Source organism: Bombina bombina, chromosome 2 (assembly GCF_027579735.1).
Source record: "Bombina bombina isolate aBomBom1 chromosome 2, aBomBom1.pri, whole genome shotgun sequence".
Lineage (NCBI taxonomy): Eukaryota > Metazoa > Chordata > Amphibia > Anura > Bombinatoridae > Bombina > Bombina bombina.
In genome coordinates, this window is record NC_069500.1 from 652,166,050 (window position 1) to 652,187,024 (window position 20,975).

The following is a 20,975-nucleotide window of genomic DNA, read 5'->3' on the forward strand; positions in this document are numbered from 1 at the left end:
TTTCTGACATTCAAAAACAAAACAAAAACAAATCAGTGACCAATATAGCCACCTTTCTTTGCAAGGACGCTCAAAAGCCTGCCATCCATGGATTCTGTCAGTGTTTTGATCTGTTCACCATCAACATTGCTTGCAGCAGCAACCACAGCCTCCCAGACACTGTTCAGAGTGGTGTACTGTTTTCCCTCCTTGTAAATCTCACATTTGATGATGGACCACAGGTTCTCAATGGGGTTCAGATCAGGTGAACAAGGAGGCCATGTCATTAGATTTTCTTCTTTTATACCCTTTCTTGCCAGCCACGCTGTGGAGTACTTGAACGCGTGTGATGGAGCATTGTCCTGCATGAAAATCATGTTTTTCTTGAAGGATGCAGACTTCTTCCTGTACCACTGCTTGAAGAAGGCGTCTTCCAGAAACTGGCAGTAGGACTGGGAGTTGAGCTTGACTCCATCCTCAACCCGAAAAGGCCCCACAAGCTCATCTTTGATGATACCAGCCCAAACCAGTACTCCACCTCCACCTTGCTGGCATCTGAGTCGTACTGGAGCTCTCTTTCCTTTACCAATCCAGCCACGGGCCCATCCATCTGGCCCATCAAGACTCACTCTCATTTCATCAGTCCATAAAACCTTAGAAAAATCAGTCTTGAGATATTTCTTGGCCCAGTCTTGACGTTTCAGCTTGTGTGTCTTGTTCAGTGGTGGTCGTCTTTCAGCCTTTCTTACCTTGGCCATGTCTCTGAGTATTGCACACCTTGTGCTTTTGGGCACTCCAGTGATGTTGCAGCTCTGAAATATGGCCAAACTGGTGGCAAGTGGCATCTTGGCAGCTGCACGCTTGACTTTTCTCAGTTCATGGGCAGTTATTTTGCGCCTTGCTTTTTCCACACGCTTCTTGCGACCCTGTTGACTATTTTGAATGAAACGCTTGATTGTTCGATGATCACGCTTCAGAAGCTTTGCAATTTTAAGAGTGCTGCATCCCTCTGCAAGATATCTCACTATTTTTGACTTTTCTGAGCCTGTCAAGTCCTTCTTTTGACCCATTTTGCCAAAGGAAAGGAAGTTGCCTAATAATTATGCACACCTGATATAGGGTGTTGATGTCATTAGACCACACCCCTTCTCATTACAGAGGTGCACATCACCTAATATGCTTAATTGGTAGTAGGCTTTCAAGCCTATACAGCTTGGAGTAAGACAACATGCATAAAGAGGATGATGTGGTCAAAATACTCATTTGCCTAATAATTCTGCACTCCCTGTATATATATATATGACTTTGTTAAAATAAAGCTGATAATGCTTTAAAGTATAAGTCCTGGTGAGTGCTCTCTTTTTTGGATATTTGTGAAGGCACACTGCGGCATTGGATGCACCCTGGGCAGTTGAACAGCGGAGTGAGTGCAGAGTTCATTTGGGATTTTGTATATATATATATATATATATATATATATATATATATATATATATATATATATATATATATATATGTATGCAAATACATACAGTATCTCACAAAAGTGAGTACACCCCTCAAATTTTTGTAAATATTTTATTATATCTTTTCATGTGACAACACTGATGAAATGACACTTTGCTACAATGTAAAGTAGTGAGTGTACAGTCTGTATAAAATTTTATGTCCCCTCAAAATAACTCAAAACACAGCCATTAATGTCTAAACCGTTGGCAACAAAAGTGAGTGCACCCCTAAGTGAAAATTCCAAATTGGACCCAAAGTGTCAATATTTTCTGTGGCCACCATTATTTTCCAGCACTGTCTTAACCCTCTTGGGCATGGAGTTCACCAGAGCTTCACAAGTTGCCACTGGAGTCCTCTTCCACACCTCTATGATGACATCACGGAGCTGGTGGATGTTAGAGACCTTGCGCTCCCCCACCTTCCGTTTGAGGATGCCCCACAGATGCTCAATAGGGTTTAGGTCTGGAGACATGCTTGGCCAGTCTATCAGCTTTACCCTCAGCTTCTTTAGCAAGGCAGTGGTCATCTTGGAGGTGTGTTTGGGTCGTTATTATGTTGGAATACTTACCTGCGGCCCAGTCTCCAAAGGAAGGGGATCATGCTCTGCTTCCATGGCTCCATCAAAGAACTGTAGCTCCCCAGTGCCGGCAGCGTTCATGCAGGCCCAGACCATGACACTCCCACCACCATGCTTGACTGTAGGCAAGACACACTTGTCTTTGTACTCCTCACCTGGTTGCTGCCACACATGCTTGACACCATCTGAACCAAATAAGTTTATCTTGGTCTCATCGGACCACAGGACATGGTAATCCATGTCCTTAGTCTGCTTGTCTTCAGCAAACTGTTTGCTGGCTTTCTTGTGCATCATCTTTAGAAAAGGCTTCCTTCTGGAACGACAGCCATGCAGACCAATTTGATGCAGTGTGCGGTGTATGGTCTGAGCACTGACAGGATGACCCCCCACCCCTTCAACCTCTGCAGCTATGCTGGCAGCACTCATACGTCTATTTCCCTAAGACAACCTCTGGATATGATGCTCAGCACGTGCACTCAACTTCTTTGGTTGACCATGGCGAGACATGTTCTGAGTGGAATGTTCAAAAGGAAAAAACTAGCAATAGCACTACACAAATAAAGAGGGGATGCTTGGTCTGGTTAAATTATAAATATACCTTATGAGCTTGAGTGCTTGTGCACAGGGACAAATTGCAAATTTTTTGGTCAAAATCTCAGAGGGATTTGACACGAAAGGGTGCACTTATATAGTACTTCTAACACCCCTTAAATTAGAAGACATCATACTAAATAGAAAACCAAAAAATTGGATATATAGATTAAAACATAACTTTTATTAGGACACAATGGAATAAAATCAATGTGTGTATATGTGTGATTTTAAATTACATAGAGACTGGACTTGGCATAAAAGTTTCTATTGATTGGCATAGAACGTTTGAGATAGGATATGAACAACACCGCTGTATAAGTAAAGTTAACACTGGGATTTGGAAATATCAGCTGGGATATTACCACTATGCACCTTATCACTTAATGACGTAACAGTTTAAATGAACTTCTTATCTATAGATAAGGTACAAATTCCTATATAGGATTTAGGTATATAATATGCCCAGTATTGCAAATTTATGTACTCCTTCACCACAATATACTCAAAGTAAATAGCTTGATATCGAGAACTGTATCTTTGAAGTGGATATGGGGAGCAAGCCACTCAGTATCAAGGGCAATATTTCATAGGTATTCACAATAATGTATTCATAAATATGCTAGATTAATTACTCAATTTATAAAGATAGTGTCTAAGCTTTGATGTAGCAGTATTGGTAAGTATAGATTTCAATTATACAAATGAAACACTTAATTGTATCAGTTTAAATGTTGCAATACAATCAAGATGGCTTCTATTTTACAGGTAAATATCCTTTCACAGATTATAACCTGTGATAAGATCAAATATCTATAATGTAAAATTATTAGCAAAAAGAGGTGGTTTATTACCTCTTCTTTATAAAATGATAAATTTTGTATGTTTAGTGTAACCCTGTATACTGGGTATTCACAACATTTGGAAAGTGAGTGTGCCCATTTGCAAATGTTTGGATTCAGCTTGTAACAATCAAAAATGTACTCTGAGCTGGATATAGTAATGTTAATAAATATGGATTGTAATTATACAGATGAAACACTTTATTGTGTCAGTTTACTGCTACAATACAATCAGGATGGCTTTTAGTTTGCAGGTTAATATCCTTTCACAGATTTATAGCTTGTGATTTTAAGTGCAATATATCACATTAAGATCAAATATCTATAATGAGAAATTACTGGTACATAGAGGTGGTTCATTACCTCTTCTTTCAAATGTTATAGGTTTCAAATATTCTAATATAACCCTATATACTGAATATTTACCACATTTAGGGGGTAAATTTGCCCATTTACAAATGTATATGTTTAGCTAGTAACAATCAATAGTTTATCACAATGGATTATAAGTTCCTAATGTAGTTGTGCTGAATATTCATATCGTTAGAGAGGTAAGTGTTCTGAGTGGAACCTGTCCTGTGAAACCGCTGTATGGCCTTGCCCACCGTGCTGCAGCTCAGTTTCAGGGTCTTGGCAATCTTCTAATATCCTAGGCCATCTTTATGTATAGCAACAGTTCTTTTTTTTTCAGATTCTCAGAGTTCTTTGACATGAGGTGCCATGTTGAACATTCAGTGACCAGTATGAGAGAGTGTGAGAGCGATAACACCAAATTTCACACACCTGCTCCACATTCACACCTGATACCTTGTAACACTAACGAGTCACATGACACCGGGGAGGGAAAATGGCTAATTGGGCCCAATTTGGACATTTCTACTTAGGGCTGTACTCACTTTTGTTGCCAACGGTTTAGACATTAATGGCTGTGTGTTGAGTTATTTTGAGGGGACAGCAAATTTATATTGTTATACAGGCTGTACACTCACTACTTTACATTGCAGCAAAGTGTCATTTATTTAGTGACCGTGAAAAGATGTAATCAAATATTTACAAAAATGTGAGGGGTGTACTCACTTTTGTGAGATACTGTATATACGTAGAAATACATCTGTACACACACACACATATTTAAACATGTGTATGTATGCATATATATGTTAATACCCTTTGCTACCCTTTTTTTCCCAAACACACACACCTTGTACTATCTATCTTTGAGCCCTTAACCTTTTTATTAATATTTTTTTTAAATATTTTTTTATTAGTGTTTATATGAGTGTAACTTTTACATGTATTTATGTTGTGTTTTATGCAACTTGTTTTTTCTTCACCTACCCCAATCTAACCTATAATGGTTCCACAGCAAATATTCAGCTATTCCAATTGCTTACATTTTTAAATGATGGTTTTTGAAAGGTCTTAATGTTACAAAATGTAAGGCTCAGTTTTCTGCGATTTCAGCTATTTCAGGAAAGAAATGGGCTCAAGATCCCTTAGTGATGCAATTTTTTCAGGTTTTGGACCATATCCAACCCAGTAAGAGATCTACAATTCCATCCTGGAATCTTCCTTTGGAAGCTTTAATGGATACTCCCTTTGAACCTCTACATGAAGTTTCTAGCTGGGTACTTACCTTGGAACCTATTTTCCATTCTGTGAAGCAGCCATTCCTTGTTTTTTTATCAAGACAAAGTAATCTTGTTAACTGTTAATACATTTTTGGTGGTGTGTGGTCTTTCCGACGGCGCTAACTTACAAGACTTAAGCTCCTATAACGAGAGGGTCTCTAGATACCCAAGAGGGAGTTAAACAGAATAGTTTAGTGTTAGGAGCGCCTATTTAAAGGCTAAGTCTAATGAGGGTATAAATAAAAATTTGTCGTTAAGTATACCAGCACAAGGAGCCCAAGTGTGTAAAAGATATTTACAAGTTTATTATAGCTTTTAAATTAACAAATTTATTAAGGCAATAGCTTGGTGTCTATAATTGCAAACAGATTTATAAAAGCATAAAAGTATATGGATCCATATCACTTCATAAATAAACAATACTTAAAAACATTCAATGGTGTACTGTATCTGATAAAATCAATTTTACAGTCTATGATAAAACTGGTTTGGGTGAAGTCAAAAAGATGTACAAATGATACAGTAAAATACAATAAAATAAAATACAAAAATAATGCAATAAAATTCAGAAATGGTGTATAAAAAGCAGCAAATGGGGATAGGTCGTATGGCCTAGGATAAGAACATATATGTGAAAGATGTCTTCCTGATTTGATTGGAGAAAAAATGTGATAATCCTTTGAAAAATAAAGTGAAATGATGTTTTTAACCTGATGAAGGATGTGATAAAAATGTGTGAGTCCCCTCGTGAAAAGTCAAAAAGTGTCCAAAAGTCAATAATTATATCAAAAAAAGAGCAAAAAAGTCAATTATAAAAAACCAAAAATCCAAAATAAGATATCAAATTGAAAATGAAATCCAAAAGAATTTAGTAGTGATAATGTGATGTCCAATAAAAGTCAAAAATGCCACCTGTGTTTATGGATCAAACTGTGAATAGCTGAAAAGATAGAAATCCAACTGACCAATTTCTTGAAAATATTGGATATATGAAACAATGAATATAAAAATGGTTATAAAAAATGTGTATTAAAAAATGTAAGACGATCCAATCCCTGTGGAAAAAGAAAAATGCAACATAGAGCAGTATCGTTTAAAATACGTTTGCACAAGTAGAAATAAAACTCACCATATATGCCAACGCGTTTCGGCCCACCAATAGGGCCTTTATCAAGGCTCAGTTTTCTGCGATTTCAGCTATTTCAGGAAAGAAATGGGCTCAAGATCCCTTAGTGATGCAATTTTTTCAGGTTTTGGACCATATCCAACCCAGTAAGAGATCTACAATTCCATCCTGGAATCTTCCTTTGGAAGCTTTAATGGATACTCCCTTTGAACCTCTACATGAAGTTTCTAGCTGGGTACTTACCTTGGAACCTATTTTCCTTTCTGTGAAGCAGCCATTCCTTGTTTTTTTATCAAGACAAAGTAATCTTGTTAACTGTTAATACATTTTTGCCCGAGTTTGTCTCTGGTTTTCATAAGAGTTAAGATATTGTTTTGCCTTCCTTCAATCCTGAGCCAAGGGAAACCATTATGGCCCACATTACCAGTGGAGTGGTATTTAACGTTCCTGTACTAACTCTGCTAGAAGCGTTTTGCGCACGTTGATGCGTGCAAAAAGCTAAAGTTAGAATATCATGAACCCGTTAACGTATTTCCCCATAGACGTCAATGTAGCAAAAAAAGTGTCTGGTTTAACTAACTATAACTCATTTTGCTCTTCTGATTTCATGCTGTTGTACAAACATCAGGGAGTTGTCTTTATTATGGAAATGCAGGCACTGGCTCACATTAGGTAAGGGGTATCATGTGACACCACGGTCACATAATTCCACTCACAACTGCCACCTGTGCTGCACTGCTGCTAATAGAGATTATACAGTAAGGGGAGTATACAGCTGGTCTTATGGGCTTTTTCCAAGTTTGGGAAAAAAAAGTGCAAAATGTGGAGATAACGGACCAGCAGGCTGTAGAAACTAGCTCAAAGTGAAGGCTTAAAGGGCCATAAATAATACCCAAATGTTTAAACACTTGAAACTGATGCAGTATAGCTGTAAAAAGCTGACTAGAAAATATCACCTGAACATCTCTATGTAAAAAAACATAATTTATGTAAGAACTTACCTGATAAATTCATTTCTTTCATATTAGCAAGAGTCCATGAGCTAGTGACGTATGGGATATACATTCCTACCAGGAGGGGCAAAGTTTCCCAAACCTCAAAATGCCTATAAATACACCCCTCACCACACCCACAAATCAGTTTAACGAATAGCCAAGAAGTGGGGTGATAAGAAAAAAAGTGCGAAGCATAAAAAATAAGGAATTGGAATAATTGTGCTTTATACAAAAAAATCATAACCACCACAAAAAAAGGGTGGGCCTCATGGACTCTTGCTAATATGAAAGAAATGAATTTATCAGGTAAGTTCTTACATAAATTATGTTTTCTTTCATGTAATTAGCAAGAGTCCATGAGCTAGTGACGTATGGGATAATGACTACCCAAGATGTGGATCTTCCACGCAAGAGTCACTAGAGAGGGAGGGATAAAATAAACACAGCCAATTCCGCTGAAAAAAATCCACACCCAAAAATAAAGTTTAAATCTTATAAAGAAAAAAACTGAAAATATAAGCAGAAGATTCAAACTGAAACAGCTGCCTGAAGTACTTTTCTACCAAAGACAGCTTCAGAAGAAGAAAACACATCAAAATGGTAGAATTTAGTAAAAGTATGCAAAGAAGACCAAGTTGCTGCTTTGCAAATCTGATCAACCGAAGCTTCATTCCTAAACGCCCAGGAAGTAGAAACTGACCTAGTAGAATGAGCTGTAATCCTTTGAGGTGGAGTTTTACCCGACTCAACATAAGCATGATGAATTAAAGATTTCAACCAAGATGCCAAAGAAATGGCAGAGGCCTTCTGACCTTTCCTAGAACCGGAAAAGATAACAAATAGACTAGAAGTCTTTCGGAAATTCTTAGTAGCTTCAACATAATATTTCAAAGCTCTAACTACATCCAAAGAATGCAATGATTTCTCCGTAGAATTCTTAGGATTAGGACATAATGAAGGAACCACAATTTCTCTACTAATGTTGTTGGAATTCACAACCTTAGGTAAAAATTTAAAAGAAGTTTGCAACACCGCCTTATCCTGGTGAAAAATCAGAAAAGGAGACTCACAAGAAAGAGCAGATAATTCAGAAACTCTTCTGGAAGAAGAAATGGCCAAAAGGAACAAAACTTTCCAAGAAAGTAATTTAATGTCCAATGAATGCATAGGTTCAAACGGAGGAGCTTGAAGAGCCCCCAGAACCAAATTCAAACTCCAAGGAGGAGAAATTGACTTAATGACAGGTTTTATACGAACCAAAGCTTGTACAAAACAATGAATATCAGGAAGATTAGCAATCTTTCTGTGAAAAAGAACAGAAAGAGCAGAGATTTGTCCTTTCAAGGAACTTGCAGACAAACCTTTATCCAAACCATCCTGAAGAAACTGTAAAATTCTCGGAATTCTAAAAGAATGCCAGGAAAAATGATGAGAAAGACACCAAGAAATATAAGTCTTCCAGACTCTATAATATATCTCCCTAGATACAGATTTACGAGCCTGTAACATAGTATTAATCACAGAGACAGAGAAACCTCTTTGACTAAGAATCAAGCGTTCAATCTCCATAAGCACAAACTTACTTCACCACCTCCATAGGAGGCAAAGTTTGTAAAACTGATTTGTGGGTGTGGTGAGGGGTGTATTTATAGGCATTTTGAGGTTTGGGAAACTTTGCCCCTCCTGGTAGGAATGTATATCCCATACGTCACTAGCTCATGGACTCTTGCTAATTACATGAAAGAAAGAAAGATATTTTACCTCAAAAGTTCCTCAGTAGCCACATCCCTTTGTAAAGGATTTCTAAGAAGCATTTTAGTATGTCTGTCCTGGGACAGCTAAGGGGATGAGCCTCATGCACTCTCATATTATTTCCCTATTCAGCTTACTATGAAATCTCATGAGAGTTAAGTGAAATCTCATGAGATCACAGTAAAAGAGTTCATGACCTCAGCACTGCTGATGCTGATTGGCTGCTGTTCATTTCTTCATTTTTTTTTTCCTGCAGCTGGGAGTAGCTGAGTATAACTTTTTACACAGAACTTACTCTGCTGAGCTGAGGAGATTGTGAGGTAAAATATCTTCCTTTTTTACATAGAGATGCTCAGGTGATATTTTCCTGTCAGCTTTTTACAGCTATGCTGCATCAGTTTCAAGTGATTTAACATATGAGTATTATGTCCCTTTAACTGGAAGTTTCTTGTTATCTTACTGGGTCAGTCCATCCCTACACACTAGCACAACTGAATTTCACTATAAATATTTGATATAGTATTTGATTTTGAGCTTTCTATGATTTGATGTTTGTCTTTGCATGTTTTTAAGTTTAATTTGTTCACCATTGTAAGAAATGATTGTTTATTATTAGTCTATCATATGTGTTCATATTAATATTGCATATAATCAACTACATGTTTCCATTTTGTATTTTGTTTTTATTTGCACAATTTCCAATATATAGTGTTTGAGATACCCTAATTGTTACCGTGCATTGCAGGTTGTACACAAACAGTAAAAACATAACATTTTTTAAGGGGAATCTCCCTGTTCATTGTAGATTCTCTCACACACACACAGATATATACAAATATTATATTTATGGAAAGAGCTGCCACCTCTTTAATAGAAAATCAGGATCTCACACAAAGCACTAATCACAAGCATTAGTTTAGATGACTTAAAACATAACTCACATGCTAAGTAAGCGTATCATGAACAACAGTACATAATGTTATTGACTTGAATAATGTAAAGATGCTTGTTGAAATGTGGGGAGGCACGAAATAACAGTAAAATTAGAAGAAAAAAAAATAGATATACATATGAAATTATTTTATTACCTGGTACATGGTGTACAATATTTATTTAAAAAAATATTAATTGCCATGTGAAAAGATTGTATTTCCTTAAAAAAAGAAAATTAGAAAAATCTAACATTTGTGAATACGGATATTTATAGCTTTTAAATAGCAAACATTTAGTTTAGTGTTACAAATAGAAGATAACAGACAAGCAGTCAGTTTCATATGTTAAACTGTTAAACTTATTTGTAGGAACCAATAGTTTAGGTTAGTTCCTTGAGTTCTGTAGCGCATCTGTAAGATTTTTATTATATTCAGCTATTTGTTTAGTTGCATTTTTCATCACTTGCTTGTAGTCACTCTCCTGGCTCTTTGTAGCAATGACTGATTCAAGGAGTCAAGGGAAAAACAGTACAGATTTCTGTATAGTATGATTTTGTAAAAGGGACACCAAGGTGCAAAAAGAAAATTCTTTAAAGGGATATTCCAGCCAAAAATGGAAACCACATGGGTGCAGTCATTGAACAGAATTTATTTTAGCAAAAATGCTTCTAATAAAAGCTATAGCTGTTTTTCAAAATGTAAGTATGCACCGTGCACCAGCATTCTAAACACAGAACTTGATCAGAGAGCCTAAGGTGCTTGTACTATCTGGTAAAAAATCAATTTGTTAATTGCTGACAGGATACAAGCCCCACTGATGCTCTGAGCAGCTGCAGTATATAAAATACTGGTGCACTGATAATATCTAGCTATGCTTCACATGCACGTGCAGAGAAAAATGTTGACACGAAAACAGTGATAACTTTTACTAGAAGCATAGATAATTAATCTATGTGTATTTAAAGGGACACTGAACACAAAAATTTTCTTTCATAATTCAGATAGAGGATTACATTTTAAGCAACTTTCTAATTTACTCCTATTATCAAATTTTCTTCGTTCTCTTGCTATCTTTATTTGAAAAAGAAGGCATCTAAGCTTTTTTTTTGTTTAGACCTCTGGACAGCACTTTTTTATTGGTGGATGAATTTATCCACCAATCTGCAAGGACAACCCAGGTTGTTCACCAAAAATGGGCCGGCATCTAAACTTACATTCTTGCATTTCAAATAAAGATACCAAGAGAATAAAGAAAATTGGATACTAGGAGTAAATTAGAAAGTTGCTTAAAATGTCATGCTCTATCTGAATCATAAAAGAAAAAATTTGGGTTCAGTGTCCCTTTAAATTTTGACCGGAATGTCCCTTTAATGTATTAAGAGCACATTTTTATTGCACTGTTAGTTGCATATAGGTATGTGTTTAACCCCTGGCAAGTAGTGCAATGCCGCTACTGAGCCTAGGTATACTTTTCAACAAAGGATAACAAAAGAATTAAGTAAATGTGATACTACAAAGATCATGAACACGCAGATAAAAAAAATCCAAAAGAAATCTATTGTATATATAAAAGAGCCCTAATTACCACTGTAAAAAAAACATGAAAAAAGGTTAGGTTAAAAGCTATTTAAATCAATCATGAAAAAAAATGCACATTTGTGTGCTACTCATTCCATAAGAACAACTTCCATATTGCTACATCACTTCTCTAAATAATAAAAAAAAAGGTCCACTATTAAACGTATCAATAAAGATCATCTTTTTTTTTAATGAATTCAGGGGGATTTAAAGAATAGTTTACACTAAATTATTATTATTGGTTATTTGTAGAGCGCCAACAGATTCCGCAGCGCTAAATAATACTTTATAACACTCCTCTTAACTTTTCATTTTAATCTAAAGACTCATCCTACTTTCTCATACATTTTTTTGTACTTCTAGAGTGTTATGTGCTTGATCTCTCGCATTCTACATTTCTTTTTGCAAGAACAGATTTGCCAAGTACTCAGCTTGATCTGAGAGCGCAAGAACTGTGTAACACCACAGACCTGTACTTGTTTAAAGGAATAAACACTTTATTCCAGGATTCTAAATCTAGAAATCTGGCTGATGAATCAGAAATGTTTCCTCTGGCTTTAAATGAATATAAAACAGTTTGTTTCATTGATGTAATAAAAAACACTAAGTATTGAGTTATATTTAATAGAAATCATTACAATATGCATTATTCAAAACTTTAAAAGGATTTTACCTTTTATTACTTTTTTTTTAACTTCATTTGTGCAGTGTCCATTACTTCTTGTAACAGTCCTACAAGAAGGCTGGGGTCTCTACAAGAAGGAAAATGAGCATTTTTTCATTTGAAGTGTTGCTAGGAAACACCTATCTGATGGCTGTAATTAATTTATTGCCATGTTCAGTATAGGACTGTTGGTCATGTGACCATGTAAAATTCTGTAATGGTAGGTCTCTTATCTAGCTGTGGGCAGTGGCTACACTGAGAATTTCTAAGTGCTCTTTAAGCAAGAAAACAAGTAACTTTTTAAACAAAACCTGTTTCTTTTTATGTTTACTTCGATTTAACATAATTCTTTTTTACTAAAGGAGCACTGTTTCATATCCTTTGAAGGATTATTCCCTGAGATAATAAGATTACACGAAGTAAAAAAAACCTGTCTATAACTTTTGCACAGTAGTGTGTGTTTGTATGGAAACTGTATTTAAAACATCAAAATCAATATTCCTCTGTATAGTGTTGCATGATGCAAATGAGAATAATCACTTTTGGCCATGTTGTCATGTTGTATGTTACACGATTAATGTTAAAGTGTGAAAGCAAAGCAGCAGCTAGTTCTGAAGCAAACTGCTGAACTGACTGTTGTGACATCACAAGTCCTTTAGCAAAATGGGAACTAACCTCTATTTTTGAAAATGTTTTGACACATAATGGAAATGTATTTCCAAAAAAAAAAAAAAAAAAATTGTACTTCCAAAAAATAATAATTGCACTTTCAAAATAAATAAATAAATAAATAAATAAATAAATAAAAATTGTGTTTGTTATTAAAGATGTGTATTATTTTTTTTATTTCCAATAAAAAAAATGTATGTGTAGATTTAGATGTGGATTTGTATGTCACAATTTAAGTAGTTAGAAAGAATCAGACACGTGTGCGTTTTTAACAGCTATCTACTAATTCCATAGCAGAACAGATTAGAACAAATACAATGAAAAGTCATAGGGGCCGAATTCTCAAGGGCTGAATGGCCCTGAATACCCCTGTTTTAACTCAAGTTAAAACCCCTGTTTGACTCAAGTCTTAAGACCGCTGCTCCTTAACTCGTCCACCGCCTCTGAGGCTGCGGACATCAATCCGCCCGATCGCATATGATCGGGTTGATTGACACCCCTTGCTAGTGGCCGATTGGCCGCGAATCTGCAGGGGGCGGCATTGCACAAGTAGTTCACTAGAACTGCTTGTGCAATGTTAAATGCCGACAGTGTATGCTGTCGGCATTCAGTGATGTCTGGCGCACTTGATACGCTGCCGGCATTCAGTGATGTCTGGCGGACTTGATACGCTGCCAGACATTGATAAATCTGCCTCATAGCCCAAATGAGAGGGAAAAATGACAAACTTCAGTTTTCCACACCTGCTTTAGCAAGGAAACTGAAATTGCATTCATTCCTTCTCCATTAACCAACAAAGATATCAGTTTTACATAGTTGTATTATTGTTGTTGACTAAAGTATTTGTACTATAATCTGCATAGAATCAGAATTCTGGGTATATTATGCAAACAAGTGGGGTTACAACAAGGATACAGTCTTTCATCAAATAGTTATTTTGCTCTTGCTGTTTCCATTTTCTTTCCAAATTTGTGAGCTGAAAATGCAAAATGTTAATTATTAGCAAATGTCAAGAATAGAAAACATACAGATAAAAAGTAAATTTATGCTTACCTGATAAATTAATTTCTTCTATGGTATGACGAGTCCATGGATTCATCCTTTACTTGTGGTATATTATCCTCCTGCTAACAGGAAGTGGCAAAGAGCACCACAGCAGAGCTGTCTATATAGCTCCTCCCTTAGCTCCACCCCTCAGACATTCGACCGAAGGTACAGGAAGAAAAAGGAGAAACTAAAAGGTGCAGAGGTGACTGAAGTTTAAATCAAAAAAATATAATCTGTCTTAAAATGACAGGGCGGGCCGTGGACTCGTCGTACCATAGAAGAAATTAATTTATCAGGTAAGCATAAATGTACTTTTCTTCTATAAGGTACGACGAGTCCACGCATTCATCCTTTACTTGTGGGATACAATACCAAAGCTATAGGACACGGATGAACGGGAGGGACAAGACAGATGCCTAAACAGAAGGCACCACTGCTTGAAGAACTTTTCTCCCAAAAATATCCTCCGAAGAAGCAAAAGTATCAAATTTGGAAAAGGTATGAAGCGAAGACCAAGTCGCAGCCTTACAAATCTGTTCAACAGAAGCATCATTTTTAAAAGCCCATGTGGAAGCCACCGCTCTAGTAGAGTGAGCTGTAATTCTTTCAGGAGGCTGCTGTCCAGTAGTCTCGTTGAAGAAATAAAAAAACAGAATTTATGCTTACCTGATAAATTACTTTCTCCAACGGTGTGTCCGGTCAACGGCGTCATCCATTACTTGTGGGATATTCTCCTCCCCTACAGGAAATGGCAAGGAGAGCACACAGCAAAAGCTGTCCATATAGCCCCCCCCTCTGGCTCCGCCCCCCAGTAATTCGACCGACGGTTAGGAGAAAAAGGAGAAACTATAGGGTGCCGTGGTGACTGTAGTGTATAAAGAAAGAATTTTTTCAAACCTGATTAAAAAACCAGGGCGGGCCGTGGACCGGACACACCGTTGGAGAAAGTAATTTATCAGGTAAGCATAAATTCTGTTTTCTCCAACATTGGTGTGTCCGGTCCACGGCGTCATCCATTACTTGTGGGAACCAATACCAAAGCTTTAGGACAAGGATGACGGGAGGGAGCCAATCAGGTTACCTAGACAGAAGGCACCACGGCTTGCAAAACCTTTGTCCCAAAAATAGCCTCCGAAGAAGCATAAGTATCAAATTTGTAGAATTTGGCAAAAGTGAGCAGAGAAGACCAAGTCGCTGCCTTACATATCTGATCAACAGAAGCCTCGTTCTTGAAGGCCCATGTGGAAGCCACAGCCCTAGTAGAGTGAGCTGTGATTCGTTCAAGAGGCTGCCGTCCGGCAGTCTCATAAGCCAATCGGATGATGCTTTTCAGCCAGAAAGAAAGAGAGGTAGCAGTAGCTTTTTGTCCTCTCCTCTTACCAGAGTAAACGACAAACAAAGATGAGGTTTGTCTGAAATCCTTTGTTGCATCTAAATAGAACTTTAAAGCGCGGACCACATCTAAAATGTGTAACAAACGTTCCTTCTTTGAAACTGGAAGAAAACCAGGTTTAGTACGCAAAACAGCCTTATCTGAATGGAACACCAGATAAGGTGGATCACACTGCAAAGCAGATAATTCAGAAACTCTTCTAGCAGAAGAAATAGCAACCAAAACAGGACTTTCCAAGATAGTAACTTGATATCTATGGAATGTAAAGGTTCAAATGGAACCCCTTGAAGAACTGAAAGAACTAAATTTAGACTCCAAGGAGGAGTCATGGGTCTGTAAACAGGCTTGATTCTGACCAAAGCCTGTACAAAAGCTTGTACATCTGGCAGCTGCCAGTCGTTTGTGCAACAAAACAGATAAAGCAGAAATCTGTCCTTTAGAGAACTCGCTGACAACCCTGCCGTTATCCAAACCCTCTTGGAGAAAGGAAGAATCTTAGGAATTTTAATCTTACTCCAGAAGAATCCCTTGGATTCACACCAACAGATATATTTTTTCCATATTTTATGGTAAATCTTTCTAGTCACAGGTTTTCTGGCTTGAACCAGAGTATCTATCACTGAATTTGAAAACCCACGCTTGGATAAAATCAAGCGTTCAATTTCCAAGCAGTCAGCTGCAGAGAAACTAGATTTGGATGTTCGAATGGACCTTGTACTAGAAGATCCTGTCTCAAAGGTAACTTCCATGGTGGAGCCGATGACATATTCACCAGGTCTGCATACCAAGTCCTGCGTGGCCACGCAGGAGCTATCAGAATCACTGAGGCCTTCTCCTGTTTGATCCTGGCTACGAGCCTGGGAAGGAGAGGAAACGGTGGGGACACATAAGCTAGGTTGAACGACCAAGGCGCCACTAATGCATTCACTAGAGTCGCCTTGGGATCCCTGGATCTGGACCCGTAGCAAGGAACCTTGAAGTTCTGACGAGACACCATCAGATCCATGTCTGGGATGCCCCATAATTGGGTTAACTGGGCAAAGGCCTCCGGGTGGAGTTCCCACTCCCCCGGATGGAAAGTCTGACGACTCAGATAATCCGCCTCCCAGTTGTCTACTCCTGGGATGTGAATTGCAGATAGATGGCAGGACTGATCCTCCGCCCATTTGATGATCTTGGATACCTCTCTCATCGCCAAGAAACTCTTTGTTCCCCCCTGATGGTTGATGTAAGCTACAGTCGTCATGTTGTCCGACTGGAATCTTATGAATCTGGCCTTCGCTAACTGAGGACAAGCCCGGAGAGCATTGAATATCGCTCTCAGTTCCAGAATGTTTATCGGAAGAAGACTCTTCCCGAGACCATAGACCCTGAGCTTTCAGGGAATCCCAGACCGCGCCCCAGCCTAATAGACTGGCGTCGGTCGTGACAATGACCCACTCTGGTCTGCGGAAACTCATCCCCTGAGACAGGTGATCCTGAGTCAACCACCAACGGAGTGAGTCTCTGGTTACCTGGTCTGCTTGAATCTGTGGAGACAAGTCTGCATAGTCCCCATTCCACTGATTGAGCATGCACAGTTGTAATGGTCTTAGATGAATTCGAGCAAAAGGAACTATGTCCATTGCTGCAACCATCAATCCTACTACTTCCATGCACTGAGCTATGGAAGGCTGCAGAATAGAGTGAAGAACTTGACAAGCGTTTAGAAGCTTTGACTTTCTGACTTCTGTCAGGAAGATCCTCATTTCTAAGAATCTATTATTGTTCCCAAAAAGGGAACTCTTGTTGACGGAGACAGGGAACTCTTTTCTACGTTCACCTTCCACCCGTGAGATCTGAGAAAGGCTAGAACAATATCTGTATGAGCCTTTGCCTTGGAAAGAGACGACGCTTGAATTAGAATGTCGTCTAGATAAGGTGCTACTGCAATGCCCCTCGGCCTTAGAACCGCCAGAAGGGACCCTAGCACCTTTGTGAAAATTCTGGGAGCAGTGGCTAAACCGAACGGGAGAGCCACGAACTGGTAATGTTTGTCCAGAAAGGCGAACCTTAGGAACTGATGATGATCTTTGTGGATAGGAATATGTAGGTACGCATCCTTTAAATCCACGGTAGTCATATATTGACCCTCCTGGATAGTAGGTAAAATTGTTCGAATGGTTTCCATTTTGAACGATGGAACTCTGAGAAACTTGTTTAGAATTTTTAAATCCAGAATTGGTCTGAAAGTTCCCTCTTTTTTGGGAACTACAAACAGGTTTGAGTAAAACCCCTGACCTTGTTCCACTGTTGGAACTGGGTGTATCACTCCCATCTTTAACAGGTCTTCTACACAATGTAAGAATGCCTGTCTCTTTATTTGGTCTGAAGATAAGCGAGACATGTGGAACCTCCCCCTTGGAGGAAGTTCCTTGAATTCTAGAAGATAACCCTGAGAGACTATTCTAGTGTCCAGGGATCCAGAACATCTCTTGCCCAGGCCTGAGCAAAGAGAGAGAGAGTCTGCCCCCTACTAGATCTGGTCCCGGATCGGGGGCTACCCCTTCATGCTGTCTTGGTAGCAGCAGCAGTCTGGAGGCCGCAGAGTTAGGATTTGGTCCGTTCCTGAAATTGCGAAAGGAACGAAAATTAGATTTGTTCTTAGCCTTAAAAGGCCTATCTTGTGGGAGGGTATGTCCCTTTCCACCAGTAATGTCTGCAATAATCTCTTTCAATTCCGGCCCGAATAGGGTCTTACCCTTGAAAGGAATATTAAGCAATTATTCTTGGACGACACATCCGCCGACCAGGATTTTAGCCAAAACGCTCTGCGCACCACTATAGCAAACCCTGAATCTTTCGCCGCTAACTTAGCAATTGAAAAGCGGCATCCAAAATAAATGAATTAGCCAACTTAAGTGCGTGAATTCTGTCCATGACTTCATCATATGGAGTCTCCCTTTGAAACGAATTTTCCAGTTCCTCGAACCAAAATACGCTGCGGTAGTGACAGAAATAATGCACGAGATTGGTTGAAGAAGGAAACCCTGCTGAATAAATTCTTTTTAAACAGTCCTTCTAATTTTTTATCCATAGGATCTTTGAAAACGCAACTGTCCTCAATAGGAATAGTTGTGCACTTAGCTAACATTGAAACCGCCCCCTCAACCTTAGGAACCGTTTGCCATGTGTCCTTTTTGGGGTCGACAATGGGGAACATTTTCTTGAATATAGGAGGTGAAACAAAAGGTATACCTGGCTTTTCCCACTCCTTAGTCACTATGTCCGCCACCCGCTTGGGTATCTGAAAGGCATCAGCGTGCACTGGAACCTCTAAGAATTTGTCCATCTTGCACAATTTCTCTGGAATTACCAGAGAATCACAATCATCTAGAGTAGTTAGGACCTCCTTAAGCAGGACGCGGAGGTGTTCTAACTTAAATTTAAAAGTCACGATATCAGTGTCTGCCTGCTGAGAAACTTTTCCTGAATCAGAAACTTCCCCTTCAGACAGGCCCTCCCTCACTGCTATACTCAGATTGATGTGAGGGAACAACTGATAAATTGTCCTCAGCGCTAACCTGCTCATCTTCTGTATTTAAAAACTGAGTAATCACACTTTCTAGAATAGGATGGCAGTTTGGATAATAGATTTGCTATAGAATTATCCATCACTGCAGTTAATTGCTGCATAGTAACCAGCATTGGCGCGCTAGATGTACTAGGTATCGCCTGCGCGGGCAAAACTGGTGTTGACACAGAAGGAGAGGATGATGAACTATCCCCACTACCTTCACATGAAGAATCATCCTGGGCAATCTTATTAAATGTGACAGTACTGTCCTTACTTTGTTTGGACGCTATGACCCAATTTGCACAAAACATTAATAGGGGGAACCACCTTGGCTTCCATACATACAGAACATAAGCTATCTGAAGGTACAGACATGTTAGACAGAATATGGTAGGCTAATAATGCAATAAAAACGTTTTTAAAGAAAAGCGTTACTGTCTCTTTAAATAATAAACAAGCACACTTTATTTCTGAAAGTTTGAAAAACTATGAAGGCAATGTCCGATTTTTACAAAATTTGCACCCCAGAGTCCTAATGCCTTGAAAGTATTGCACACCAAGTTTCAAGACTTTAACCCTTAAAATGAGCAAAACGGAGCTATTTGTTCAAATAAACAATTTTATCACACAACAATCACTGCCACAGCCTTGCTGCGGCTTTTTACCTTCCCTTAAAGTGATTCAGCACTGAAATAAACCTTCCTGCGTCCCTTTTCTTTACCCACAGGACCCTCAAATGAAGCTGCATGCACTGCCAAGGAAATAAACTGTGCAATTGAGGCGCGAAAACGGGGCCTCCTTCATCTGCATTACCAGAGTGGAGGGGCCTTTCTGACTGAAGTAGTAGTCTAACTAGATGCCAGGCGAAAAAAACTTTCCCAAAAGTGCTTTTATAACACAAAAAACACTCTAAATGTCCAATAAATCTGATATAAACCAATCGATTTAGCCCACAATAGTGTCAACCAGTATAGAGCCCATTTATAAGCCTTAATCTGTTATGAATCTAAGAAAATGGCTTACCGATCCCCTAAGGGAAAAACTGACAGTCTTCTAGCATTAACATGTCTTGTTAGAAATATGACTGATCGTACCTGAAGCAGATAAGTCTGCAAACTGTTCCCCCCAACTGAAGTTCTCTGGGCTCAACAGTCCTGCGTGGGAACAGCAATTGATTTTAGTTACTGCTGCTAAAATCATACTCCTCTTTTAACAGAAATCTTCATTTTCTGTTGTAGAGTAAATAGTACAAACCGGCACTATTTTAAAATAACAAACTCTTGATAGAAGAAATAAAAAACTACAACTAACACCACAAAACTCCTCACCATCCCCGTGGAGATGCTACTTGTACAGAGCGGCAAGGAGAATGACTGGGGGGGCGGAGCCAGAGGGGGGGCTATATGGACAGCTCTTGCTGTGTGCTCTCCTTGCCATTTCCTGTAGGGGAGGAGAATATCCCACAAGTAATGGATGACGCCGTGGACCGAACACACCAATGTTGGAGAAACTAATATTTTATCACCTCTTTCACTTTACCCTTCCTAGTACTTAGAGTAGGCAAAGAGAATGACTGGGGGGTGGAGCTAAGGGAGGAGCTATATAGACAGCTCTGCTGTGGTGCTCTTTGCCACTTCCTGTTAGCAGGAGGATAATATCCCACAAGTAAAGGATGAATCCGTGGACTCTTCGTACCTTATAGAAGAAACATACAATAACACTTTTCAGTAGATTAATCTGTTACTGCATTTATTAAAAACATTGAATGAATTAATACTGTTGTTCTTTGGCAAGTGGTTTTAAGTAAATAGAAGCTGTGCTGGGAGTTATTATAACTGATGATAAGCAGCTTGATGTTGGTGGAGATAATCTCCCCTTTATAAGGTATCCTATAAGTTACAAATTGATTTAAATATCTATAATGTGGATTTTTGGCAATACTGTGCTTGGAATAATAATGTGATCTTTATAAAATCCAATATTTTATACATTTCTAATTCTGTGCATTTCTTGCATATAGTTTCATAGTCATACAAATAGTTACTAGAGAGTACTGCACACTTTTCTTTGTAGACTAAGTAATATTTTTTAAAAACAGTCAAGTCGTTTTTTGTCATTGCACATTAACTGCAAT

The 20,975-nt window shown here is 38.4% G+C and overlaps 1 protein-coding gene across 2 annotated transcripts in view; it reads right to left on the reverse strand.

Annotated features, from left to right (window-relative positions):
• Positions 1 to 10,067: 10,067 nt before the first annotated feature.
• IFT74 (intraflagellar transport 74) overlaps positions 10,068 to 20,975 on the reverse strand; it is a 414,649-nt gene continuing 403,741 nt past the window's right edge. For both annotated transcript variants that reach the window (XM_053702593.1, XM_053702594.1), the window contains 2 exons: positions 13,761 to 13,821; positions 10,068 to 10,435 (listed from right to left, as the gene is read on the reverse strand). In XM_053702593.1, the coding sequence (XP_053558568.1) occupies positions 10,320 to 10,435; positions 13,761 to 13,821 (177 nt within the window). In that variant the 3' untranslated portion in view covers positions 10,068 to 10,319. The remainder of the gene's footprint in view (positions 10,436 to 13,760; positions 13,822 to 20,975) is intronic.